At 34.6% G+C, this 27,998-nt stretch overlaps 1 protein-coding gene and 1 long non-coding RNA gene across 5 annotated transcripts; one reads left to right on the forward strand and one right to left on the reverse strand.

Annotated features, from left to right (window-relative positions):
• Positions 1–1,827: 1,827 nt before the first annotated feature.
• Positions 1,828–26,059, reverse strand: LOC131529772 (uncharacterized). 4 transcript variants are annotated; one of them, XM_058759655.1, is made up of 6 exons: positions 25,964–26,059; positions 25,490–25,795; positions 24,300–24,353; positions 23,853–23,999; positions 23,701–23,768; positions 1,828–2,904 (listed from the first exon to the last, which is right to left on the reverse strand). In XM_058759655.1, exons 1-6 carry the CDS (start codon positions 26,010–26,012, stop codon positions 2,869–2,871), a joined length of 660 nt encoding a protein of 219 aa, XP_058615638.1. In that variant the 5' UTR covers positions 26,013–26,059; the 3' UTR covers positions 1,828–2,868. The 4 variants fall into 4 exon arrangements, with proteins under 4 accessions (XP_058615638.1, XP_058615636.1, XP_058615637.1 ...); XM_058759653.1 differs by having other exon boundaries at positions 23,701–23,999; XM_058759654.1 differs by lacking the exon at positions 1,828–2,904 and having other exon boundaries at positions 23,548–23,768.
• Positions 13,478–17,476, forward strand: LOC131529773 (uncharacterized). The gene is made up of 4 exons (XR_009268216.1): positions 13,478–13,707; positions 13,827–13,878; positions 14,712–14,814; positions 17,352–17,476. It is a non-coding gene; the product is annotated as an uncharacterized LOC131529773 (long non-coding RNA).
• Positions 26,060–27,998: the final 1,939 nt, after the last annotated feature.

Genomic DNA, 27,998 nt, shown 5'->3' on the forward strand with positions numbered 1-27,998 from the left:
CAGAAATGTAAACACAGTAAACACACAATTGCGAAAATATATTTTTTATGTGTGTTTTTCAAGTCATCTCCCAGGTAATATGTAGGAAAATACAGGAATAAAATATTATAGAATATAAATGTGTTCTCGCATGACTCACTCACGTTTGAGCTATTAACGTTAGTTGTATGTTATTTGATTAATGTGAATAAATGCCTAATTTAAAATCTGTTATAAAGCGGCCGATTGTGTCTTGTAGAAGACATTAGGATTGAATCTGCTCGCTATGTAACACTTAAGTGACATTTTCCATACCTTACGTTATACTTAGGAAAATGACAGTTAAGTTATGCAACACAATGGGCTTTAAGGGATACTTAAGAAAAATTCTAAGGGTTTATGACATTTCACCTAAAGAAACCCTTAAGTGTCATTTAACCCCTTAACTGTCACCCCCATTTTTGAAAATTCACGAGAAAGTGCACTATACAAACTTAAATTATTATAATTTATGAACGCTTTTGAATACATACCTAAGGTTGGTCTCTTTTTAAAGAAGACAATTAGCAGATTACTACAGAAGTGAAATCATTTAGTAAAATTAAAGTATTAAAAAGTTATAGGTTTAAATTTACTGTGAAAAAAAAACTATACTATTTTTCTTAAATTTTATATAAAATAAATATTTAAAAAAATAGTTAAAAATCCAAAATTGCTATACAATTAAAGCCATATGTGTACATAAGTTGTGTTCCAAATTTGAAGTTGATATAAAAAAATTGAGGTTCATATGCAATTTTGTTTAGGCGTTATACCAAAAACAGCCACCGGCTGCCATTCAAACTCCATTGAATTTTTTTTTTTTTTTTTTTTTGATGCATTTCTGTTACAATTCTATCAATTTCTCTCTCAATATTACATATATATACATACATATTACTATAACAAAATAACCACCAAATATGGAATCTTGAGACTCAGACCTTTCCAACGATGTGTATTTTGTCAAGATTATAAAAAGTTTTGTTTCTAAATGACTGTAATACATTTTGTAATATGATACCCCCGCTAAGGGGGAGGAGACCGCTAAAACTATTTTGAAATACCATTTCTATGGTAACGCAATGTCCGATTTCAAAATGGTTTTCAAAGTATAAATTTTGAGATTTTAAGCTTTCAAATGGTATATAACTTATGATGATTGCTAAAACATGTGATAGGGAAAAAGGCAAGGAAATAAAGACTTTTTGTGACAAAGGTCAGAACTCCTGTTATGATGTAGATTTAAAATAGACTCTTGGCACACTCTTGTCATAAATGAATCTATTACTGTTCCTACATAATTTGTAACAACAAAAAATGGTAATATATCTATTTATGAGACTTAGACCTTTCCAATGATATATAGTTTGTCATGATTACATTAGGATTTAACTGTAATATAGTGAAGTAAAGTTAGGCGTCCCGTATACGGGACGGTGACAAGGGGTTAAGGTATATTTTATGCAACGCCCTTAATTGTAAGGGAAACTTAATGGCGATCTTAAGGGAAAATTACACATAAGGTGCTTTATGCAACCGGGCACAGGCCTCTGTCTTGTGTGTCTTATGTTCCCGCCCTCTTATGTCCATATTTGGTTTGTTTCCTGTCCTTGTTAATTGTGTTTGTCTAATTATCTATTATTACCCTGTGTATTTAGTTCCTGTCTGTTTAGTTAGATTTCGTCTGGTCTACTCGTTACTCCCCGGTATTCCTGCCTTGCCTTGTCTGCTTTGAGTTCATTAAAGACTGTATTTTGAGTTATCCTCGTTCCTCCCTGCTGTGTGCACTGTGACACTATGGCTGCATTTACACTGCAGGTCTTGATGACCAATTCCGATTTTGTGACTATATCCGATTTTTTGGACGACGTGCTTACATTTCTTTTAAAAGTGACTCGTATCCGATGTGTGCCTTTTACACTGCACTTGGTGAAACAAGCCAAAAATAGCATATATGACATCACAAATCAATTTGAATGGTACATTAAGTTTAATTTATTGACATGGAATTCATATAGAAACGTATCTATACATCAAAATAATTCTATATCCTAGTACAAATTCTTCAGGACAGTGATGTACGCAGCTCCGCTGAAAGCTTGCGAGTGGAATAATACTCAGGTGGTATACATTAAGCATGTCACATCGTCTGTGTTTTTTTAGTAATTAAAACTAAATGCGTTCATCAGTGATTGTATATCAAAGGCAGGGACATGTTTGTGTGCATTTTATTTTGTGGTTTCAATGGAACGAACGGGACTGAAGCGTCTGAGCACGAGCTGTCATCACTAACAACAGCAGCAACTAGCACTCAGCGTGTTTCAAAAGCAACACATTTCAGCATCAAATCGCCTTTTATTTAACACAAACAAACGAAATTAATACTCTGCTACTCAACTAGAGATGTTTCATTTTTTACAGGTATGTCTGTACCGCGAAATGTTTCAAAAACCTCACTTTTCAATGACGCAGGAGTCATATCCCAGCTAACAAAAAAAGGTCCCCAGGACGTCCCCTAAACGGCCTCTGCTAACGTCCCCCGGACGTCAGCGTGTAGGGTCCCCTTGACGTCCAGCGGACGTTCGCGAAGACGTCCTCCGGACATTCACGAGGACGTTCACAGGACGTGCAGCGGCCATTCGGGACGTTTAGGGGACTTTCGCTTTAAGTACTCTGAATGTCATTTTATTTTACTTTTAGGCTAATCAAAGGCAACAGACACGTTGTATGGAGCAAAATACGTTTATTTTAATTGAACAATTGTAAAGTTGCGGTGCTCTTTCCGTGTGTGTGTGTGTGTGTGTGTGTGTGTGTGTGTGTCTGCGTCTGTGGTTGTCAGCTGCGGGTTTAGTCCGATGGCAATTCTTCCCGTTGTTTTATAACCTAAAACAAAAAAATAAACACATTCATTAGTGTTATGATTGATTTAATATGTCTAGGACTACCATTTATCCATTGAAAAAAGATTTGTAACTTTGTTGTTGACAATTTGGATTTAGACCAAGCAGTCCGAAATTTAGCGCACATATGAATATACTATAAAAGTATAAATACCTTTTCGACCGATGAAAGCTAAAACTCAAGGCCGTGTCTGAGGAAATCACCGGGAGAACCGTTAACGCAGCTGAGCGTTGCCATGGATACATGCTGCGCGTGCCCTAAAGTGACGTCATTCGATCATGTGCTCATTTGATCGACACTTGCTTGTAGCCTGTCTCCCAATGCGGCTATATTACACAATTTGTTTTTCTTTTTCTTTTTTGAGCTGCACGTGGTATAGCAGTCTTAAATGTAATAACTAAAATAATAATTTTCCTAAATAACTTTTCTTGTCGGCTTACCAACGGTTTAATATATAAATGGAAATCATTTATTTATGTCTTACCGGTGTTATTTTCCTCTTTCTTCATGTTTTCCTTGGCTGCATTCATCACTCTATAACATTCTTTAGAGCTCCTGCAACCTTATTTTCTTCATGCATGGGGAATGCATAAACCTCATTGTAGCCTATATGTTCAATTATATTATTGAAGGGTATCATGATTTTGATGTTTAAATGCTGAAAACAGACTCCTGATTTGATGACATTTTTAATTACAGAAGCTACTCCTATTTTCTTTTTCAAGAAATGAAAATTATTAATTTAACATTAACTTCATTATACAATGAATTCAAATAATACAGTAAATAATAATAATATCAATCTGCAAAACAATTTTGCAATTTTTTGCATTTTGCATTCTATTATCACAGTTAAAAAAAGAGATTTTGTTTTAAGGAATAGGGTGAAGTCAGCTAAAATGGGCCTCGTTTTGGTAAATGACTTATAATACCATCAAGTAAGCAATGCATAAGAACTAATGATATTTTTATAAATTAGCATGGGTCTCTTAAATATGTATATATTTTTCAAATGTCAAAAAGTATAATTGTTTTAAAATTAAGAGAGTTAGAGTATCAGCAGGTACCTTCTTGAGCCACGGCACAACATTAAGTTAAAATGGGCCAATATAAAAAGAAAACAACACAGTGTCAATTTACTATTAAAAATAAAATGATTTCAGCCGAAATTACCTATGGTCTTTAGTGTGCCATAGCAACAGCACCATATGCATTTCATTAAATAGAAAGTTGAATGAATATTTCATTAAACAATGCAATTAAAAATGAACTGATCATGTTGTATAGCTGTGTGTTTCTGTGCAGTGGTGCCTTTTGTGTGCATGTACACTACCAGTCAAAAGTTTTTTCAAAAGTTTGAACAGTAAAGAAGTCTCTTCTGCTCACCAAGCCTGCATTTATTTGATTCAAAGTACAGCAAAAACAGTAATATTTTGAAATATTTTTACTATTTACTACCGACTCCAAGCTTTTGAATGGTATATTGTATAATGTTACAAAAGCTTTTTATTTCAGATAAATGCTGATCTTTGGATCTTTCTATTCAACAAAGAATCCTGAAAAAATTTACTCAACTGAATAAAAAATTTTTTTCTTGAACAGCAAATCAGAATATTTTTTTTTTTTAAGCCAAAAATTATTAGGACATTACGTAAAGATCATGTTCCATGAATATATTTTGTAAATGTCCTATTGTAAATGTGTCAACTTAATTTGAGTATATGCATTGCTAAGGACTTCATTTGGACAACTTTAAAGGTGATTTTCTCAATATTTAGATTTTTTTGCACCCTCAGATTCCAGATTTTCAAACAGTTGTATCTCAGCCAAATACTGCCCTATCCTAACAAATGGAAAGCTTATTAATTGAGATTTATACATCATCTGAAAGCTGAATATTGAAAATTTGACACTTATGACTGGTTTTGTGGTCCAGGGTCACATATTAGAATGATTTCTGAAGGATCGTGACTAGAGTAACGATGCTGAAAATTTAGCTTTGATCACAGGAATAAATTACATTCTAAAATGTATTCAAATAGAAAACAGTTATTTTAAATAGCAAAAATATTTTAAAATTTTACTGTTTTTGCTGTACTTTGGATCAAATAAATGCAGGCTTGGTGAACAGAAGAGACTTCTATAAAAACATTAAAAATCTCACTGTTCAAAAACTTTTGACTGGTAGTTTATGTGTATGTATTTCTTTTAAGACTAGATTTTGTGTGCATACATATCTAGGCCTATAAACCTATTTTCACCTTCAATTTCTGTGTAAAAAATGTGTGTGCAGCCCATTTTAGCTTAACCAGCCATTTCTAAAATGACTCTTTTCACAAAAACCAATGTTTCTTTTATTAAATTAAACTTTTATTTATTTGAAAGGGCATGTCAAAACATTGTTCAAAAACCTTTGCTTTGTTGGTAAGCATACTTATAATTGCTTTAGTACCCTTATTAGTGATGAATGAAATTTACTATGTGGCTCGCTTACCTTACAATTTCTCTGACAAGCTTCATGTAATACTCAGTACATCAGCCCGCCTTAAAGGGATAGTTCACCCAAAAATTTATATTCTGTCATCATTTACTCACCTTCAAGTAGTTCCAAACCTGCATGAATGTCTTTGTTCAGCTGAACACAAAGGAAGATATTCTGAAGAATGTGGGAAACAGAGCAGTTCTGGGGCACCATTGACTTCCATAGTATTTTTTTTTCCTACTATGGAAGTCAATGGTGCCCCAAAACAGCCTGGTTACATACTTTCTTCAAAATATCTTCCTTTGTGTTCGGCAGAACAAAGAAATGCATACAGGTTTGGAACTACTTGAAGGCGAGTAAATATTCATTTTTGGGTGAACTATCCCTTTAAGAAACTCAGACCAATCTAAATTAATGTTACATGTCAACAAGTTGAAGAAACAATACAAGATCAGTTATTATGACTGGCTATAAAAATTAAGAGATATGACTACAATATTTGACCCATTTTACCTGATAGCCCATTTTAGCTGACTTCACCCTACCCTTTAAAATCCAATATGAATTTATATTTTAGTTCAAATTTGTCAACTCTCTTTGTCTGAGTTGCAAGGTGTCAGGTCTGATAAAAGCCCACGCATGGGCGACTGGATTTTTCAAGTGTTGTTATGGTAATGGCAGATGAGGGACGAAACAGGGACGTTCGCAAACTGGCTCGGACGAATGTCCTCCGAAAGTCCGCCAGCGAACGTCAAAAAGAGGACCAAATGCGGACGTCCTCAAAACGTCCGCCAGCGAACGTTACACACCGGACCAAACCCGGACGTCCTCAGAACGTCCGCCAGCGAACGTCAAAAAGAGGACCAAACGCGGACGTAAGTGAACGTCCTCAAAACGTCCGCCAGCGAACGTTACACAGCGGACCAAATCCGGACGTCCTCCGAACGTCCGCCCGCGAACGTTACAAAGCGGACGTACTGCGGACCTAAACGGACGTTCGGAACGTCCGGGGGACGTCCCCTGTTTGCTGGGATTTACAGGGCAATATCCGATCTGACCGCTTACACGGCAGGCGCAAATGCACGTATCCGATTCAAATCTGATTTATTTCCACATATGAATGAGGCCTGAAACCGATCGGAGAATATCGGAATCCATGTGATTTTTTCCTGCTTACACGGTCGTGGGCCATATCCGATCTGTGCCACATGGGAGGAAAAAATCGGAATTGGGTCACTTGAACCATGCAGTGTAAATGCGGCCTAAGTGCATAAGAACTTATACATCATGTCCCATTTTCAAACCCTCATAAAAATGTTTCATTTATAGGTTTGCTCGTTCTTTCAATTGATTCCTGTTCACAGTAATCATGACTATTACTGTATTAATTTTCAAGTCTTTTTACTGTATGGTTTTGGAGAAAATTAATGGTAAACACCCCAAGCGTAAAAGTGCATTCTTGCACTTGCACTATTACCCATTTTCAAACACACATAAAAATCCTTCCTTTATAGGTTTGCTCATTCTTTTAATTAATTCCGCTTCACAGTGATCCTTACCATTACTGTATTCATTTTCAAATCATTGTACTCTACAGTTTTGGCAAAAATTAAAGGCAAATTCACTCCAGAAATCAAAGTGCATTCTAGCGTTTGAACCATTTCCCATTTTCAAACACTCATAAAAATATTTTCTTTATTGGTTTGCTCATTCTTTGAAATGATCCCTGTTCACAGTTACCCTGACTATTTCTATATTAATTTTCATGTCATTTTACTGTATAGTTTCTGGTCAAATTAAAGGCAAACTCACTCCAAAATTGTGACGACATTAGGGGTTTACTTTTAAGTGGAGTCTGGTCACAAACTGGTGTTCTTCTCCCTGAGAAGACACCTGAAGATGCCTGAGTAGAGTCGTACTTTCTTTTCTGCAAGAAAGGTGGGGGCATAGGCTGTCACCCTCCACCTTGAAAGTGATTCATGGATGGCTGGTCCCTGGGGAAGCATGACCTGATCGTTAGGTTCCTGAGGGGTGCCAGAAAATAAAATCCTCTTAGGTCACCCATTGTGCCCTCCTGGGATCTCTCTGTCGTCCTGGCTTGACTTCAGAGGGATCCCTTTGAGCTGCTGGAATCGGTTGAGCTTAAATATTTGTCTATTAAGACAGCACTCCTGATTGAGCTCACCTCCATCAAGAGGGTCAGGACCTCCAAGCATTTTCAGTGAGCAAAGAGTGTCTTGTGTTCGGGCCGGACTTGAAAATTAATACAGTAATAGTCAAGGTCACTGTGAACAGGAATCAATTGAAAGAACAAGCAAACCTATAAAGAAAAGATTTTTATGAGTGTTTGAATTAGAATATTATTAGAATGCACTGATTTTTGGAGTGATTTTCTTTATTTTTCTTCAAAACTATACAGTAAAATCAGATGAAAACTGATACAGTAATAGTTTGTTTCACTCGGAACAGGAATCAATTGGAAGAATGAGCAAACCTATAAAGGAAAAAAAATATGAGTGTTAGAAAATGGGACATGATGTAAAAGCGTTAGAATGCACTTGGGGTGAATTTGCCATTAATTTTCTCCAAATCTGTACAGTAAAATGACTTGGAAATCAATACAGTAATAGTTACGGTCACTGTGAACAGGAACCAGTTGATAAAACAAGCAAACTTATAAAGGAAAGATTTGTATGAGTGTTTGAAAATGGGTAATGTTGCAACTGTTAGAATGCACTTTGTTTTTTGGAGTGATTTTGCCATTAATTTTCTCCAAAACCATATAGTTAAAACACTTGAAAAGTCATACAGTAATAGTCAGGGTGACTGTGAATTGGAAGAATGAGCAAACCTATTAAGGAAAGCTTTTTATGAGTAAGTGCTTATGAGAAAGTGTGAGAATGCACACTGAGATTTGGAGTGATTTGCCATTAATTTGTACAGAAATTGTACAGTAGATTTAACTTGAAAATTAATACAGTAATAGTCACTGTAAACAAGTATCAGTTGAAAGGTACACACACACACATATAGCATATATAACATTGATAAATTATGTATCTTAATAAATGTACAATACAAATGTTAATGTACAAAAAAATGTATTCACTAACATTAATTCAATGTTCAAGTCATTAAATAAATCCTGAAATTGTATTATGTCTTGATATAAAATTATAAAATAGCAATAAATACATATTCTGATGTCGCTTTATGGTCTTTTTAGGGTTAAATTACCTTTAATGTAGAAATATTTTGGGTCACCGTGAAAAGCAATCTATTGAAAATATCAGCAAAAGTACAAAGGAAACGCCGTTATGACAGCTTCTTTACATCCATTTTGACCGCTCCCAGCAATGTAAGTGCGTAATTAGACGCGCAACCCCCAAAAAAGTGCGGCTGGCTTGACCGTGTATTTTCAAACCGCGGCTGGCTTGACCGCAGTTAGCTATCATACGGGACGCTCTTTGTTGCCCTGATAGCACACATACATCTCGGAGATGTCTATTTGACATCTGCATTTACATCGGCAATACATATATTTTTTTTAGAGTGTTTGCTCATCTGCAAGACGTCTAGGACGTTTCCTTTTAGATGTCAAATAGACGTCTATTAGATGTCTTTAAGATGTTTATGATTTAGAATGTGTGTAAAACTGACATCTGAAAGACATCTGTCAGACATTTGTAGACAGCAGATGCTTTCCATATCAAGAGATCTTTAACAGGCGTCTTGCAGACGTACGTGTGCTATCTGGGATATTACATGCAACGGGCTGCACTCTGCAAATGGGGATGCGAGAAAATAATAAATAAAAAGATTGGGGTGCTGTGACTGCAAGCAGCCTATAGGGACAGTGGCATGACAACACAGCTAGGTTATTTTCGTGAAAACTGAAACTAAAACTATTGGTCAAAAAACATTTCCCAGCAAACAACCTGGCGGTCCACCAGCGTTTTTTGGGCGGCACAAATTCAGCGGCTTAATACGGTCGGACCACCGTCGGCACACCATCGGCGAGCCGACCGATCTAAAAACGCTGTCGGTCAGCCGCGTTTTTTAGGTGGCACGCCACCAGCTGTTTGCCGCGCGGCTGGGCCTCTGTCGGTGCACCAGTGGCAAGCGGTTCTGTCCCGTGTTTCTACTGAGCTCTTACATGACATCTTTGTTTTATAAATTATATATATTTTACATTGTATTACATTACATTTTTACAGTTAAAAGGAATCTGAAGCACTGAATAAAAATAGTGAGAGTTATAATTATTAACAAAAGTTTAGTATAAAAACTGCAAGCACATTTTTAAATGAAATAAATAGTTTGAATGATCGTAAAAACAACAATACAAAATCTAATAAAAAAAATAGCAAAAAAATAAAAATCTATAAAAATAAAAGTACTACTTTGTTCCACTATCACGTGCGGGTTGCAGTTTACACCTATGTATGAATGGGTCATATAACTAAAAAACGATTAAAATTCTAAATTAAATAATTTTTTTGTTGTTGTTTATGTTCTATATAATATATGTTTATTTAAATGGTGCTTGACTGTGACGTGTTTTGAGCGTGCTCTGAGTCTCATTCAAACACTACAGCGAGGGAGTTACCATGGAAACGGGGCGGCAACTCTCCAACTGATAGCTGCAACACTGCGTCTCGCGGTGCTGTTTTCACCGTTTTCAGGTGAGTTTAGTCCATAAAATCACACAAATATTACATACAACTGTTCCTGACATTTTTCTTTCTTGTAATTGATACGCTTCTAATATTCCTGATTCATATTTTGTTTTGTGTGTATTATTCAGGATTCCTTAATGAACAAAGTTTAAAATGAACAGTGTTTATTTGAAACAAAAATATTTACTCTAACTTCTCATCAATTTAATGCATCCTTGCTGAATAAAAATGAATTTATTAAAAAACCTCACTGACTGCAAACTTTTTAACAGTATTGTACAACACCATTTAAAGGTCTGGAGTCTATTTAACAATGAATCCTGAAAAAAAAAAAAAAAAAAAAAAGTTTACACTAAAATTTTTATCAGCACATCTTTTTTTAAATATTGTTAATAATCAGAAATGTTTCTTGAGCAGCAAATCAGATTTATTTTTGAAATATCATCTGACACTGAAGACTGGAGGAATGATGTTAAACTCAGCTTTGATCACAGAGATAAATTACAATTTTAACATATTCAAATAATAATAAAAAAAACAGTTCTCTTGAATTGTAATTTCATTCCACAATGTTATTGTTTTAACTGTTTTTTGAGTTGTGAGTATAAGAGACTTCTTTCAAAGATGTAAAAAGCCGCTTTAAACTGAAACTATAAACTATAGGCTAGTATATCTTACGATTTTTTTAAAGCTTTTCATATAAAGCATGATACATGTAGAACAAATTGTATAATGCACTTTCTCCGCAGCAGTTCAGTCTATGTCCTCCCTATATATTTTTTTCAGATGCGCTCGTATCAAACTACTTATATCGATATTAACGGTTTTGCTTCATACTGTATCGCTTATAAAGATTATATCGATATATCGTACAAACTCAATATACCACCCAGCCCTACTGTAACACCTGGTTCATTTTTTTTTTTTTTTTTGTGACTTCTGCCTCATTTTAAAGATGTAATTGTGAACAGTAGTAATATTTGTAAATGTTTGTTTGCTAACATTTTGTTTAGCTTGTTTAGGTTTTTCTTAGTTCATTAAAGTTTAAACTGAATTTTGCAGTTATATCACAGATGTAATGTTTGTCAGCTGGAGCTTTAAAGGGATAGTTCACCCAAAAATGAAAATTTGCTGTTAATTTACTGACCCTTAGGCCATCCGAGATGTAGGTGACATTTTTTCTTTAAGTCTGTATGTTTAGTCTGTATGACAAATGTTATAAATGGAGATTGTTATTAAATAATGGCTATTATGTGTTGTAAATTGTGTGTTTTTAGTGATGTTTTTAAATGACATAACTTGCTGTAGTCTTCTAAATGTTTGACCAATTAAAACATTTTATTTGAATGGACTATAAAACTACTTTTTAGAGTGTAGACTGTGTCTGTTTCCTGAATACTGAGGACAAATTATATGCTTACTAAGGGAAATACAATAAAATCAGATTGCGATTTAACCAAATTATAGCAAAGTAAGCTAAATAATGTCACAAAGTACCCAGTATAGTACCCAGAATATCAAAGTCCAGTAAAGGAGGCAGAGCTTTTTCGCATTTTACTCTTAAACTCTCAAATAGCCTTCTGATAATGTTTGGGGCTCAGACACACTCTCTCTCTCTGTTTAAATCTAGATTAAAAATACATCTTTTAGCCAAGCGTTCACATAACAACTCATAACCTTGTACTCTAGTAATAAATGCACGTGATCATCTTTTGCCTGAAATAATATGAACAGTATCTATGCTAATTCTTCTCCTTTTGTTTTCCTGTTTCTATCTCTCAGGTTGCCCATCCCAGTGTTACTACAGCTTGGATCCAGCCTCACTTGTGGTTACTTCAGAAGAAGACCCCAGATGATGGCAACTATAGATGAACATACCAACCTGACAAATGTTATGTATTGCTATCATTGCCTTAAAGCATACGTTGAGTGATTTTCAACCCATTTTGTATTGTTACTATGATGGTAATATATGTGAACGAACAAGGTTTAATCTTTCTCTGAGTTCCCTGAGATATTCCCATTTATTTGTCAGCCAAATAATATTTTCAACCCATTCTCACACCCAACTCGTCACATATTGAAGCTTGGTCAGGACCATTTGGCGTCGCTTTTTGACGCTCAAGGTACCCCTTAGCGTCATTTTTCGACTTGCAGGGTCCTCCATTGCTTTAAATAGGAAACCCTTAGCGTCAATATGCCGACGCCATACTGGGAATTTTATCGTCATTATTAAATTATATATTGGGTAATAACAGTGCCATTATTGCATATATGTTGGGGTGTGATTTTTCAATGTAAACAGCCACAACAGTTTTATTTATATTACATTATTTACACATTTATGAGCACATAACCCAACCCCTGCCCCTAAACCTACCACTTATCAATAAAACACAAGATGTATTAAAAAAATATTAATATTCCAAGTCTTCCGAGGCAAAACATTTGATTTGTGAGAGGAATAGACGCGATCGCCGTCTCCGTCCGCCGTTAATCCTGTGTGCTGCAGTCTGACTCTGTGCGCGAATTCAAAAAATGCCGCCAGAAGAAGCCTTACGTCAGCCTTGGTTGTGAAATGCTATTGGCTCTTGTGTGTCTCGTGACCGATTGCGTTTTGCTGTTCCGACAGGCTATTGGCTCTTGTGTGTCTCGTGACCAATTGCGTCACGCTACGGGACGGTAGTATCTTTTTGAATGAGATGTGAGCACGTTAACAGAGCGGGGTCATTTTCAGCGATTAAAACCTTATAAGGACATCATAACATTATTATTATTAGATTACTTTTATTATTAAATTACATGAAATTGCTCTGCAATAATTTCATAGCGCACATCACCGCATGATTCATTTTTAATACTAGCTTATTTTTTACTTCACACATGAAATAATGTTTACAGATTAACTTAAATCCTTTACACTCCACACAACCACTAGTTTGCATGATAAGTTATTTTATTTGGTTACACTATTTTGATAGTCCACTTTAGACATTCTACTAACTATAAGTAACTTTGTAACTACATGTCAACCACGTTAACTAATTTTCATTAATTTGCAACTACATGTCTACTAACTCTTAGTAGGGTACACTGTAAAAGATGATGCACTGTTAACTTAGTAAAATTACGTTCATCTTATTTGTTTCTGCTCTGATGACATTAATCAGTTTGATCGAGTTATTATTACTTTCTGTTATTTAAAGCATTGCAATTAAGTTCAGTAAATTTAATTTCTTTGTGTTCAATGAAAAGGTTGAACATGTGGCTCCTTTGTGCATGTGTTATAGACAGGAAGCACATTAGTTTTTCAGCCTGGTTCTCATAAGAAAAAAAGCCGCAAATTTAACTTGTCTCATTCTGAAGGGACGCAAGTTAAACATGATGGCGCAAGCAACCGCGAAGACTGAAGATATTAATTCTGTAACGTTATATTACTAAAGACTGAAGATAATACCACCGCGATAGATTCTGTATGTAATTGATTTTATTCTACGTTGAGGACACTTTATAAAACCTACAGAGGATGGGACCCAGCAGCCTTCACTAACATGACGCAGTAACGGTCACCGTAGTAACCGTAAGGGTCATCTGACATTCGGAAGGATGGGTGCCAAGCCAAAGGTAAGCTTTATAAATGTACTTTTATTCGTCGTTTTGTCCATGTAATGTTAAATTTTCAACTAAATTTATATTGTTCTGTGTTAATAAGTTTTCAAATTCCCCTCTGTTATTTTACACAGGCTATTCCTGTTGGTGTATTTGCGCATGAGGTGGTTCAAGATATAGTCTGAGGTACATTTATGTTTCCCTTTTAGTTGTTTAAATTGGTCACTAAAATGCGTAACTTTACAACATTATATGTAATATTTTCAAAACTTTATCTGCTGTGAAGTTTGTTCTTGTAATAAAATATGGCTTTGTCGTTGTAACGGATCCAATGAGACGAGAGACATGCGGATCCATGTGCGAGCTTTATTACAGAGGCATGGTCAGGAAACAAGCAAGGGTCCAACAGTGGGAAAACACGAATATCACAGGCTAGGCAAAGAGTCATCAAAAACGGGCATGGGTCAAACGACAGCGAACAATATCCAAAGGGACTTGACGAGAGAGGTAATCTGAAAACGTAAGCAAAAGTCCAGGCAGGGGAAAACACAATCCAAAACAGGCAAGGCAAGGCAAGACTAGGAAAACTATCAAAGGCTCTGTAGCTAAAGCTAGGGGAGCGATAAGCGCATACAATACTCGGCAGTGAGGGAGAGAAAGTCAATGGTTTAAGTACCGTGTGCAAATGGGAATCAGCTGTGTGCGTGTCGCCAGTGCAATGAATGATGGGAACTGTAGTCCGGCGGTGACGTGCAACAGTTAGTGTAGTGCAAAAGTAACTGTGGAGAGTGAGTGACCTCTGGTGGTGAGTGAATGGAAGTTCACAGACCGGATTCGTGACAGTCGTGGATCCCGGACGCTCACGCGAGCCTCTGAGAGGCATTTGCAATTTAAAAAGAATTTAAAAAGGCACACTGAAACGATTCAGTAAAGACTAAATATCAGGCTGACAGAAGCCAAATTAAGCATTGTGAAGCTATATTTATGTTTATGATAATCGATTTTCAATTGTGTTTCAGGGCAGTTCATTAAGTCAGTTGCAGTTCCACCCGCCACAACAGACTCTGCTGTATGGAGGCCTTTATGTGTGTACTTTTCATTGTGCATGCAGATATTATTCAGGTACGTGAACACTGGACTATTGCATGACTAATGAATGTACCATAATTTTAAATCAGACCCCCCCCCCCCCCCATTCAGCTACAACAGGTGAAAATACACTACTAGTCAAAAGTTTTTGAACAGTGTTTTTTTTTTTTTAAGTTTCTTCTGCTCACCAAGCCTGCATTTAGTTGATCCTAAGTACAACAAAAATAGTAATAATAATTTATATATTAAATATATATTTACAAATATATAAATATATAAAAATATTATGAAATATTTGGTGAGCAGAAAATACTTCTTTAAAAACTTTAAAAAAACAAACAAAAAAAAAACACACAGAACTTACTGTTCAAAAACTTTTGACTGGTAGTGTTCTTTATGGACCCAACTAAACTAAATTGTTTGTTATTTGTAAATTGTTATCCACTGTATGATAAGTAAAGTTTCTTTGTTTTATTGATTTTTATACAAACACACTGTGTCTGTGAGTTGATTTGCATGAGTTCGAATTGAATGTAGCCTAAGGGGCCTTTCACACAGAACGTGTCTTTGTGTCTAAAAACGCAAAACAGTGCTCAGGAATCGTTTAAAAAAACAAAACAAAAAAAAAAAGCACATCGTAGAGCGCCTCCTCCTCCATGTTGCCCTCAAATAAAACAGTTGTCATGCCAACTTGCTACTGTAAACAGAAGCTCGCAACGCTTGCCCCACCTCAGAGTTCTTCTGATTGGTCTACTGCTTTGGAACTGACATTTACACTGCGTGTAAAAGTTGAAATTCTTGCGCGAGGTGCTGCGAAAGACACGAGAGTAACAGTAATGCACATCCGTCAAGCGCGTGTTTACATAGAAAACAGTGACAGCTGCTGGTCTTTCAAAGAGGGGAAGCTCATTTTCGGCCTACATCATAAAAATTGTCCATTTATTTATACGTAAATCCTGCCCTACGTTCCTTTTCAAGAAAATGCTCTGTGACCCTTTCGTACCAACTAGGCGTCTTTTCCAGTGATGCTAGTCTAGCCTACTGTATGAATGAATGAATAAACTCTTAGGAGGAAATGTGGGAATTAGGTTAAACTGAAACAAGGAATGTGGTGTATAATAGGGTTGTCACGATACCATAAACATATCTATACCAGTCTAAACCGATACTATACAAGCTTAATTTATAATTCAATTCTACAAAATGAATCAAAATTTAATAAATAAATAGATGTAAGTGAAAACAGACAATATTATTCTCTGAATACTTAATTAATGCGAATGAATGACTGGCTATTGTTATCCGTGAAATGATCTAAACAAAACTCATCTCAGCACTGCACAGAAGCTGCATGAAGTGACATTTAGATGTGGCATTTATTCATTTAGACCGTATTTATAATTTCATAAATAATGTTATGAGATTAATGTTTTAAATACTAAATTCTGAATATAGAAATATGTTGGAAAATAATGTAATATGCCTACTTTTAGACGGGAAACTTAAAAACGGCCAGCAGGTGGCAGAAGTTCGTGATTGAATCACTGAGTCATTAAAATGATTCTTTCAAAACGGCTGAATCCTTCAGGAGCGAATCAAATGACTGTTTTTATGAATGGCTCAGTGAATCAGTGATTCACCCAAATCAAGGCGGATTTGGATTCGAACAAACCAAACAAAAACAGCACTCTTGCTCATGTCGTATTGCCTAAGTGTCAGGAGCATTTTTTGCTCGCATATCTTGAAATTTCCGAGTTAGCAGCATGTATATTAAAACATAACATCATAAATGAATAAAAAAAAACATATAATGATTTATAAGAACCAAGTGCAAAGCTGCTATGGGACTGAGCTTCAGCGTCAGCGACTTTTTATAGTACAAAATCGCTGTCAATCAAACTGAGATGCAGTTTTTCGACAGACCCTCCAATCATCACGCAGAAGCCCGGAGTCCAGGCCAGCCCACTCCTCCATTCACCCCCAGAGACGCTGAGCGTCCGTGGGTGGGACATAATCGCAGCATTTATCCAATGACCGTCTAGTTTCGAAGCACTGAAAAAAACTGTTCAAAGCAGCCCCATTGGAGTCAATGGACGCTCGGCTTCAGCAGGGAATTACACTGTGATTCTACGGGAATGTATGAGAAGGAAATCGAGTCAGCCGACCTGCTGTATGTAGCTGATTCTGAACGAACTCGTCTTCGAGATGAACGTGTTCTAACGCATTTTTAGTCAATAAAATGTTAACACAATAGTACATATTTGACCATTAATTTTTTGACATGATAGGGAAAGCCGAGCTTCCCTTGCAGTCTTAAATAAATCCCCACTGATAGAAAAACAATGGAAAAGTAGCACATTGGAATGGAAAAACGCATTCTGTGTGAATGACCCCTAAGAGTGTTCATTTTGTCAAGCAGTATAAATGATGTCTAAATGAGACTGCGGTTATTCCTTGTTAACCATTTTGTGTTAATGGCTCTCATATAATTTCAGGCATATGCTAAGAACACGCTTAAGCAGAAGTGTCAGCGTGGGACTATTTAATGGATTATGAATTCTTCTTCCCAGGTTTTTTCTCCATTTCTGTCACCTTTGGCTTGCTTATTTGGGGACACTTCATTTTTGGGAATATTAACGACTTGTTTGCAGAGACACTATTTGAAGAAAAGTGAACATAGCTGGATGATGACGACATCACTGAATCAACCATGAATCGACTTTAACTGAAAAATTGACTATTTACTTTTGTTCTCTTTTTAGAGCTGCTTTACTGCATAATTATTATTATTTTTTTTTTTTGCATTATTGACACTATTTTCCTGTTTAACAATGTAAAGCTGCTTTGACACAATCTGTATTGTATGAAGTGCTATATATAAATTAGGGTGAGTTGACTTGCTTTTGACTATTCTTCATTTAAATGTGTGTGCGGTCTGTTTTGAACAATTTTGTATTCTTGAGAATTGTATTAGTAGTCTTCAATGTGAAAGAGATCAGTAAAATAAGATTACATCAAATCAGTCTCAAATGAATTGTAATTACACAAATACAATAAGTTGTGGTTAGGGATGTGACAAGATCTGGTGCTAGCGAGATCCGACTGGTCTCGCGAGAACATGACGATATCCTCGAAAAATATATTTTGCAATGTTTACATTAGAGCTGCACCATTAATGTTAAAAATTGCGCTTGTGATCTTGATTCAAACACCCACGCAATCTTATTCCTGAATGACAACGATTCAGCTATGTCTATTAAGACTGTTTCACATCGCGAGTGTCAGTGGAGCCTGAGATGTTGATGAATCACAGGGTCGACCATCATCACACTTCCAGTGTGAACGTTATCAGACTAAACACGCTCCACTGACGATGTGAAACAGGTGTTAAAGACATTCAAATCTGCATTCATGCTGCTGCTGATCCAGAAAGAGCAACACAACCAGTCTTTTCAACCACACATCATTATTTTTGTGTTACAAACATTTAAATAACAGAAGTACTGGGATAAAAGTTTATAGTTTGGGTTTAAACACTTATTGTCTACAGTAGCGATCAAAACGAAAGTATCTTAACACTTGTATTGTAACGCTTATCATCTTCCGCCAGGAGGTGGCGACAACCGGTTTAAAAAATGTATTTGACATTGAATCATTCATTCAAGAGATTCCAATAGTGAAACAAGTCTTTTTGAAGTGAGACACTGACTCCATTGATTTTTTTTATTTTGTTCAAATTAATATATATATATATATATATATATATATATTATTATTATTTTTTTAAAGACTTAAGCAATGAACATTGTCAGAACAACTACTAAATTACGTTCTTTTGTGAGAGAATCACAATCTCCAATTTATTAAAAAACAAAACAAAAAAACAAAAAACAAATTGTGATTCTCAATTTATCCAGAATCGTACATGTTATTACTGCATATAATTCATTAAAATAGAGGTTTAATTTCATAAAGTATAAGTTGATTTCAAAATGCACCTACATTTTTTGCATTTTGTGTTTTTCAGTTGAATAAAAGACAAATTTTCCCTATATATTTCATCATTGAAGATAAAAAATAAAAATAAAAAAAATCGCATGGGATAAGTGTTGTGTCACACCCCTAGTTGTGGTTACTTAATTTTCTCAAGGCAATAGGTTTCCTCAATTTAATTAAGTAGACAGAACGCAGATTAACTTGTTCGTTTTAAGTTAAGTAGATTCACACTTTTACTCCAACTTAAAATAAAAAGTGACCACAACACATTTTATTTTGTTTATTTCTTTAATGTAACTCACAATTGTCAAGTTCACTTAACATTTTCTTTTAATTATGCATGAATTTCCTTTACTTAATAATTTCAAGGCAACCGGTTTCCTAAATTTTTTTTTAAGTCAACTAATCACTTTTTACAGTGTAGGTTTAGGGTTAGTAGAATAAATTGACATATACTTGCAAAGTTTATCATAGTCAATATATTGTGGACCCATCAAAATAAAGTGTTAGAAATTATTAAGCAGACAGTCTACTAATACTCTAATGACTACTAGTTGACATGTAGTTGCAAAGTTACTTACTGTTAGTAAAATGTCTAAAGTGGACTATCAAAATAAAGTGTTACCTTTTATTTTCCTTTCCTTGCTGAAAAAGAAAAACAGCTAAAACCAGCCTAAGCTGCCTGGAAGTAGCTACAGCTCAGTAACGATTTTATAGATAAAATAAAATGTACACAAACCTGTATTTTACCTAAAAACTGTATCAATTCGATGACTCTTAGAACTGCTCTCTCCTGAAGAGACTATGCGAAATCCCCGCGATAAATCAACCTCTGGGCAGTGTTGCCGGATTAGATGGACAATTTCCAGCCGAAAAGCTCACAAAAACCCACCCACTCCAACAAAAAAAAAAACGCCCAAAAATGTAACTGTCAAAATAATGTGATAGAATGTCAATCACGGTTGATAAGAGCCATTTTTGACTTCTTAAAACAAAATAATGATGACAAAATAATATAAATATAACGCTAGATAAATTTCAAATACATTAAAGAGAATTACCAATATGATTAAAATATGCAAGCAGACACTGTCAAAATGGCAATCAAGACATTAACCAATACCCTTGAAAAAACACATGCATCATTTTCAATGTCAACAGTCATGCAAAAAATAGCCCAATATAAGTGATCGGAATAAGCAACGTAATTAGGTATTCACACTCATTCACGCACACACCATGACAGTCAAAACTGTGCCATTCATTGATGCATACTGTATGATAATCCGACAATAAAAAAAAAAAAAAAAAAATTAACAACATAATGTTGTTACCTTTGTGTCGCTCTGTAATTTCACATAAAACTAAAAGAAGTCTTTCATAAAAGATTCAAGGATATACCAATCTGGAATTTTTAAAAGATAAAAGAGGACCGTATAAATATAAATAGATTTTGATTAAATAATTGAACTGTGCTCTGATTTCGGAGTTGCAGTGATATTAGAGCCTTCGTGTCATCTCTCCCTCGACAGGTGTAATTCATGTTTTTAGAGTTAATACACTCTCCACTCTTTACCATGTCACTTGTATTTAGGCATTATGCTCATTTATACAGTTATACATTCAAAAAAAAAATCCTTTATAGCGCTAAAAACCCGTCACTCCTGAATCATCACAACATCAGCCATCTTTGCAGTGTGTGTTTAGTAACGTTGTGATGACTGATTGTATGCAGTATATGCACACTTGTGCTTCTATGTTAACCAATTAGCCTATACAGTTTATATGTTTGAAAACCTGCAAACTGACTCCAAACCAGCCCAAGCCAATTTTTACCAGCACAATCAAATTTAAAACCAAAACCGTCCAATCTGGCAACACTGCCTCTGGGTTATGTCTGACCCAGGAGCTGGGTAACACAAAAACTTACCCACTATGTAAATAAAGCCAATTATTACTAAATAAAATTACATTTTATGATGTACAATTGTAGTTTTTACACAAAGCAGAGCAGAGATACAAAACTAATAGAATAGCTTGAGGAAATAACATAACATCAATTATTTCAAATAACACAAAGATATCAAGCTGGAATTAGACTTCAGACTTCAGTAAAGAAGCTTTTTTGTTTTGCAGAGTCTGTAAAATTCTATGGTTATTACGTTTACATTATAAAACGTTTAGTTCCGGTCCTTGATTCTGATTGGTTGAGCCACATTCAAACGTTGTAAATTGCACTACAAACCTACACTTTTGTATACTTTGTGTGTCGCTCGGCAACCACTTTTTGGAACCTTTATATATATATATATATATATATATATATATATATATATATATTATATTATATTATATTATATTATATTATATATACACATACATATATACACACACATACACACATATATGGGTCATTCTACAGAAACGTCCACTCTTGGTATGGCAAAATGTCTTAATTTTTATTTCTTTTTTACATTTAAACTTAGACCACATTATTAGATTACCTTTTGACTTTATGAATACATATAAATGACAGCTTAATTATATATTTTTTAGCTTTTTTTGTGCTGCAATTATTTCAAGACCACATGTATCATTTTTTTTGTCACTGGTGTTACCTTCTTTAGCAATATTAAAAGTTTTTATGAAATATTATTTCAAAAAAAAAAAATCTCAGCACATGTAGTCAGAGTTACAGAAAAATAATGAAAATGCAAGAAATAAGGAGATTGTTTTATTTATTTAATGTGACAGACAAAAACAGTACAGTAACACAGAACAATAACACCAGTGACAGTAACACCAGTGACAATTTTCATGAAAAATGCATTTTACAAAATGTCTGCTGCAAGGTATCAAGCCACATGTTGTCAATCATGGTATACTCACTAAATTAAGTAGTTTAATCCATTTGTATTATAGTTTTTTTTACATTTCCCTAACAATAAATGGGTCACACCAGTGACATCAACTAAAAGCTTCATATGAAATCATGAGATAAATGAGAAAATTTATCATAACTGAAAAGAAACAGTGGACTAAACATGGGCCTGTTTTCATAGATGTTTAGAAAATAGGAAAGAGGAAGTCGAGTGATGTCATCAGTGTGATTTTTTATTCCAAAATAAAAGACTTTTGTTAAGCGGTAACACCAGTGACACAACTCCAGGGGACCACTGTTTTCATAATATATTTTAGAATATTTATTTGGCATTTTGTTTTATTATGCCATTTATATCATATATTTGATAGTTATGAATAGACTTTTGTATTTTAAATGGTAGAAAATCCTGTTTTTGACCTCAGAATAAAGCACTTTCCTGCTGTACATGGCTGTGGGGACGAGCAGTTTTGTGGTGCTTGGAATTCTAATGGAATAATTAATAAAAAAAAAAATAATGCCACATTGATGGCTCAGGAAGGTGTAATTGTTCAAATAACATATTGTTTCATTTTAAAATATATAAAAAAAATTGTAACCCTAATGTGTATTTCAATTGTAATATTTATTTAAAGTCTAGGGACAGAAAAGTGAACGTTTCTGTAGAATGACCCATATACTGTACATACGATTCCCATTATAACCATTAAATCCATTACATTTTCTATTGTGTTTTAGGCAGGGTTCTATTGTTTTTTTTCCAGCAGGGATAGTTGAAAAGATTTTAAGACTCAAGAGTCGCATCTTTGAATATACGTTGATTATTATGGTGAGTGACGTCAAAAAAACGTTCCAAGATGGCGGCCGCATCTACGTGCATGGGGTGGTCGAATAGGGCGTCTATATATGTCTATGGTTGGAACCACAACCGTTTCTGAGGAAGAATACTGTTTTTATTAATATCATTAGACTTTATTTGCTCCGTTTTATTTTGTGAAACCTTACTATGTATATGGAATAACCGTTTTATAAAAAGCAATAAGCCCCGTGAAGCTGTGGTTTACAGTGAATTTATAACAGCTAAGGGACTCTGCTTCGTGTCATGCCTACAACACCCCTTAGCTGTTATAAATTCACTGTAAACCACGGCTTCTTGGGGCTTATTGCTTTATTTTATGTCACTGTTATGACAGCAGTCCAATATCACTCTCTACTGATCATTATAATGCAATTCATCAGCTTTGTTTAATTTTACCACATTGTTGGTTGGTATAACACATTAATGTTAGAATGAAAATGAGACCGTGACAGGCACTGGCAGTGTCTTCTCAGTTTTTTTGATCCGGAAATCCACAGTTTCCTGTGGAACTGTTTCATGCAGAAGCACCATGAGCTATAACGTTTTTACTGATTAAATATAAATTGTTATTTTGCTCTTCAGAAATAACACTCTATTTGTGCTGTTCTCTATTTATAATGTGAATGTGCATTTTAATATGTTTGAAAGACAAAAGCCTTCCAAAGATATAGCAATGCATTGTTAAATAAACTACTGAGTGATAATTCAAACAAACATTAAAGTGCTCATCAGTTGATGCAATGTTGAAAACCTGAAATTATTTTTGTAAATCCAGAGGTCAAATGCTGCATAGCTACCTGACTAGTGCCTGATCTCTGTGTGAATAAGGAACAGTTAAAACATTAATATGAATAATGCATTGCTATTGTGTGAATAATATGTAATCATTAATCAATAAAAAAAAAAAGCAACTGTAGTCTGATTATGAGTATTTTAATATGGAATTTAATCTAATTACAAGTACTTAATTAAGTGTAATCAATTACTACCCAGCTCTGCCTATTACTTTGTGAAAGGGGATACTGAAGCAGCTTATAGGTGTTTGGAATGGAGCTGTCATGTTTTCATATCCTTGTCCACCTTATTTACATAAGTTTGCTTATGTAAATAAACTATTATAACTTCCTCCTCAAATATGTAATGTATATTCAATTTGTGTAAATTCAAACATGAATTGTCTTACCACTTTTTGTGTTTTTCTTTTGTAGAATGTTGGATCAGCGTAAGTAATGTCTTCATTATTCGTCTGGACTGTTTTAACAACAATGAAAGACATGTAAAAATAGTTACAACTGTGTTGTTTTAGCATGTCTATCAGCAGTGCATAACACTTGCCTTCTTGAATAGTTTTTCTACATTTTCTACAGATCCAGAAGACCCCGACTGCAGCCACAATCAACAGAGATCCAGCAGCAACAGCAGAAATCAGCACTATCAGAGATGCAGAATCTGGAGGGTGAGGAGTTGTTTGTGGGGCTGATGCTGAAGAAAGACAATTTGTGAGTCTCAGATGCTCACAGTCTGTTCACTGACTAGTCTGACCAACATGAGCCTCCTTCAACATGATTATGGGTTAAATGTGCTTTTGCAGAAAGTGTAAAGGGCTTGTCTGCTTTGTTTTTTTAGGAACCTTTTTTAGCAGAGAAAAAACAACAACAAAATAGCAGGCTCTTAATATGTAGCAACACATAACTCAATAATAACTTCTTGTTTATTAACAGTTGTATAAAAGCAATATCAGACTCACAATTTTGCTGTTGCTATGAACATCAGTGTCATTACCTGCAACACTCGTGCTTTCAGATGATGAAGTGGTGGTAGGAGAGGGTGGACGAGCTGAAAAATATTGTGAATAATAGTTAGAGGGCTGCTTTATTTGTCAGTGTTGTATGCTGAATGAGAATTTCTCATGCCAGTCAGTCATATCAGTGCAGACACAGACTGTACTGATTTTCACTCCTAATAATGAATTAAGACTTTAAACAAAAATCAGTCATTTTGGAAAATTGTCCCTTTAGAAAAATTATTCCTATAATCCTCACCCATAAATATTTCTCTAAAATATATCACCCATTCACATTTCTCTGAAGCAGTAGAAGACAGTAATGAAGATAGAGCAGTTTGGGGGAATCTGATGTTAAACTATCTTTGTCGACATAAGAACTGGGTTCTCCTATAATTTTTTTTATTTATATCTACATTTTAAATTTAATTTAAAATAATACATACTTAAAAATATATCTAAAATAAATTGTTGTGTGTAAAATGACATTTTCATCGCACTTTTGTATATTCTTGTTATTTTTACTTTATCGACCATATCATACTCCTGAGTACTCAACAGTTCTTCTATTCATCATCAGAATCAGCTTTATTCGCCAAGTGTGTGCAAACACACAAAGAATTTGTTGTGGTTTTTAAGAAGCTCTTGGTACATACACGCATACATACATTTATACATACATATCTGACATGAGAACAGAAACATTTAAATAAGACTTAACAATAATAATGTGTATGAATCTGGAATAGAAGATGTATGTAAAGATTTGTGCATTGTTTTCTCTCTATCATGAAGTGCTTTATACTGCTGCAATATATCTGAGTAACTTCCTAAGGATCTGACATAAATTCCAACTCTAATTCTCAAACTCTCAAAAAATTCTAATGTTTTTTTAAATAAACACTTTCACTGATATAATATGTAATATGAGTTGGACTTTAGTTGTCTTTCATAGACTGGAGTGACAATGTTGGGAGATTTTGTCTGATGCAGCAAACGTTAGAATGAAAAAAATAAAATAAAATAAAATGAAATCTGAAATGTATCTGTAAGTGAGATTTCAAATATATAATTAATCTTAAAATTCAAATATTATTACGAGTAAAATCAATAAGTACTGCTTACATTATGAATATGAAGAGGACAGGAGAAATTCCTTTAATGCTAGAAAATACTATTCTTTACTCACCATTAACAGCAACATTGAATCTCTTGATTGATTCCTTATGCCCAGTAATGGTCTTTAGTTGGTAAAGTCCAGAGTCTGTGATTTTGGTGTTTGTGATGGTCAGAGATCCAGTCTGATGATCCAGCTTCAATCTGTCTCTGAATGTCCCATCATTATAATATTCTGAATTGTTCACGATCACTCTAGCGATGCGAATGCCTTCAAACCTCCACTCGATCTCATCATTTCTCTGCATGTTAATAACCGTGAGATTATGGTGTAGCGTGACAGAATCTCCCTCCGTCACTGACACTGACTCTAGTTCATCTGTATCACCAAAGAACAAAGAGGAACAGTTTGATTGATTCAAACAACATCTAACAGCAAAATTCCAGTGTGAATTGAGAGCATCTTTTTATGAAAATAAAAACAAATGTCGATTTAAAAAGAAACTCAGATTAAATTTGTCAGTAAATATAGAAAACGTATACTTACCAACCAGATGCCATAAGCACATAGAGAATAAAAGTATTTTGTGAACCATTTCTAACTGTTTTAAATAACACTATAAAAGCCTGAACTAAACTGTGGAAATGTACAGATCTCTCATAAACTTTCATTATCTAGACTATCGTAAGTTAACAGGAGGTGGAGAGTTGTGGTTAAGTAGTGTAGAGAAGTACTGTGTGTGCGTGTGCGTGTGTACTTGTTTAAGCTACATTGTTGGACCAAATGTCCCCAGAAGGATAGTAAAACCTGAATTTTTTGACGTATTATTCAAATTGACAAATTATTAGAAACACTAAATGATGTGTATCTGAAAGTGTAAAAATGCAAAAAGGTTTTCTGTAAGAGGTACGTTTAGGGTTAGGGGATAAAATGGCTTTTGGTCAGTATAACAACAATATAAGTGTATGGAAAGTCCCCACAATTCACAGAAACAAACATTGTGAGAAAGTGTCAGTTTGTGAGGTCGTCTTGTTTACAAAAACATTTAATAAGAATACACATTTGGAAAGGACATCAATGCATGTATTGATTAGAGTAATCAGACTCTCCCAATAATAACTTCATAAACTTATAAAAAGAGAAGAGGAACAAGTTAAATCTATTAATATGATCTATTGATATGTAGCCTATTGAAGGAAGAAAAAACAAACAATTGTGTATGTATGTGTATACACACACACACACACACACACAGGTGCATCTAAAAAAAATTGAATATTGTGAAAAAAGTTCATTTTTTAATTTTTCAAAAAGTGAAACTTTCATATATTCTAGATTCATTACATGTAAGTTTTTTGTTTGTTTTAATTTTGATGATTAGAGCTTACAGCTCATGAAAGTCAAAAAGAGTGCTGTATCAAAGCATATTAAATGCAAAGTTGACCAGAATGAAGAAATTTGTAGGAAAAGGTGCATAAGCGACATGGATGACCGTAAGCTTGAGAATACTGTCAAGCAAAGTCGATTCAAACACTTGGGAGAGCTTCACAAGGAGTGGACTGAAGCTGGAGACAGTGCATCAAGAGTCACCATGCTTAAGGCCTTTCCACACTGAGCGCAAAAAAGCAAAACGAACATCAGACGCGATGTTGGAATAAAAAAAAAAAAAAAACTTTTGAAATGTTTTACTTTACATGTAATGAATCTAGAATATATAAAATTTTCACTTTTTGAAATAAGTTACAAATAAAATTAACTTTTTCACAATATTATATTTATTATAGTTATTATAGCGAGAGAGAGAGAATCCGATTGAAGCCCTGCATGCTGAGTTCTGTAAGAGTATCCTCAGAGTACAGAGGAACACACCGAACACGCATGCAGAGCAGAATTACGCCAATACCCTCTACTAATGTGCATTGAGAAATGAGCAATCAAATTTTAGAAACACCGAAAAATGAGTGACCCCAACTCTTACCATTTTAAATCCCTTTAAAACCATGAAGTGAACCCTGAAAAAAGTCCCCTGATTCAGATGCTCCTGAAGCTGCAAAAACAAACTAACATGACTAACAACTAGCATCAGGACACTGAATTATTCATCCACAAAATTCAGCCCAACCAAATTATAAAAGCACAAAAAGTAAATTATCTAACCTATTGGAAAGAAACAACAGAAAAACAAAGCAAACTTGAATGTTATTTGGCCCTAAATAGAGATTACACAACTGCAGAATATCTGAGTACAGTGAAAGACAGTAAATTAAAAAGACAAATGACGAGGTACAGACTGAGCAACCATACTCTGACTATAGAGACAGTCAGATATCGACAGCACTGGCTGCCCAAAGAGAGCCGCATCTGCCCATACTGTACCCATGGGGAAGTGGAGACAGAGCAACACTTCCTTACCAGCTGCCCTATCAAGACATTAGAAAGACATTTCATCCCAAATTTGAAACATTTTGCCCTGACTTCAAAAAACAAGAAAACACAACTTCAATATTTATTAGGTGAAAAACAAGATTGTATCTTACTAGCAGCAAGATACATTGATGCCTGTCACAAAAAAAGGGAGGAG

The sequence above is a fragment of the Onychostoma macrolepis genome, chromosome 22, assembly GCF_012432095.1.
Source record: "Onychostoma macrolepis isolate SWU-2019 chromosome 22, ASM1243209v1, whole genome shotgun sequence".
In the NCBI taxonomy this organism is placed as follows: Eukaryota; Metazoa; Chordata; class Actinopteri; order Cypriniformes; family Cyprinidae; genus Onychostoma; species Onychostoma macrolepis.

Excerpts from the sequence above, each read along its gene's own strand:
- LOC131529772 (XM_058759652.1), bottom strand. The coding sequence starts at position 26,012 with ATGGTTCACAAAATACTTTTATTCTCTATGTGCTTATGGCATCTGGTT. Across the intron at positions 25,796-25,963 it reads GTGCTTATGGCATCTGGTTG|ATGAACTAGAGTCAGTGTCA; the intron begins GTAAGTATACGT and ends TTGGTGATACAG. Across the intron at positions 24,000-24,299 it reads TGAAAGCACGAGTGTTGCAG|CATCAGCCCCACAAACAACT; the intron begins GTAATGACACTG and ends GTCTTTCTTCAG.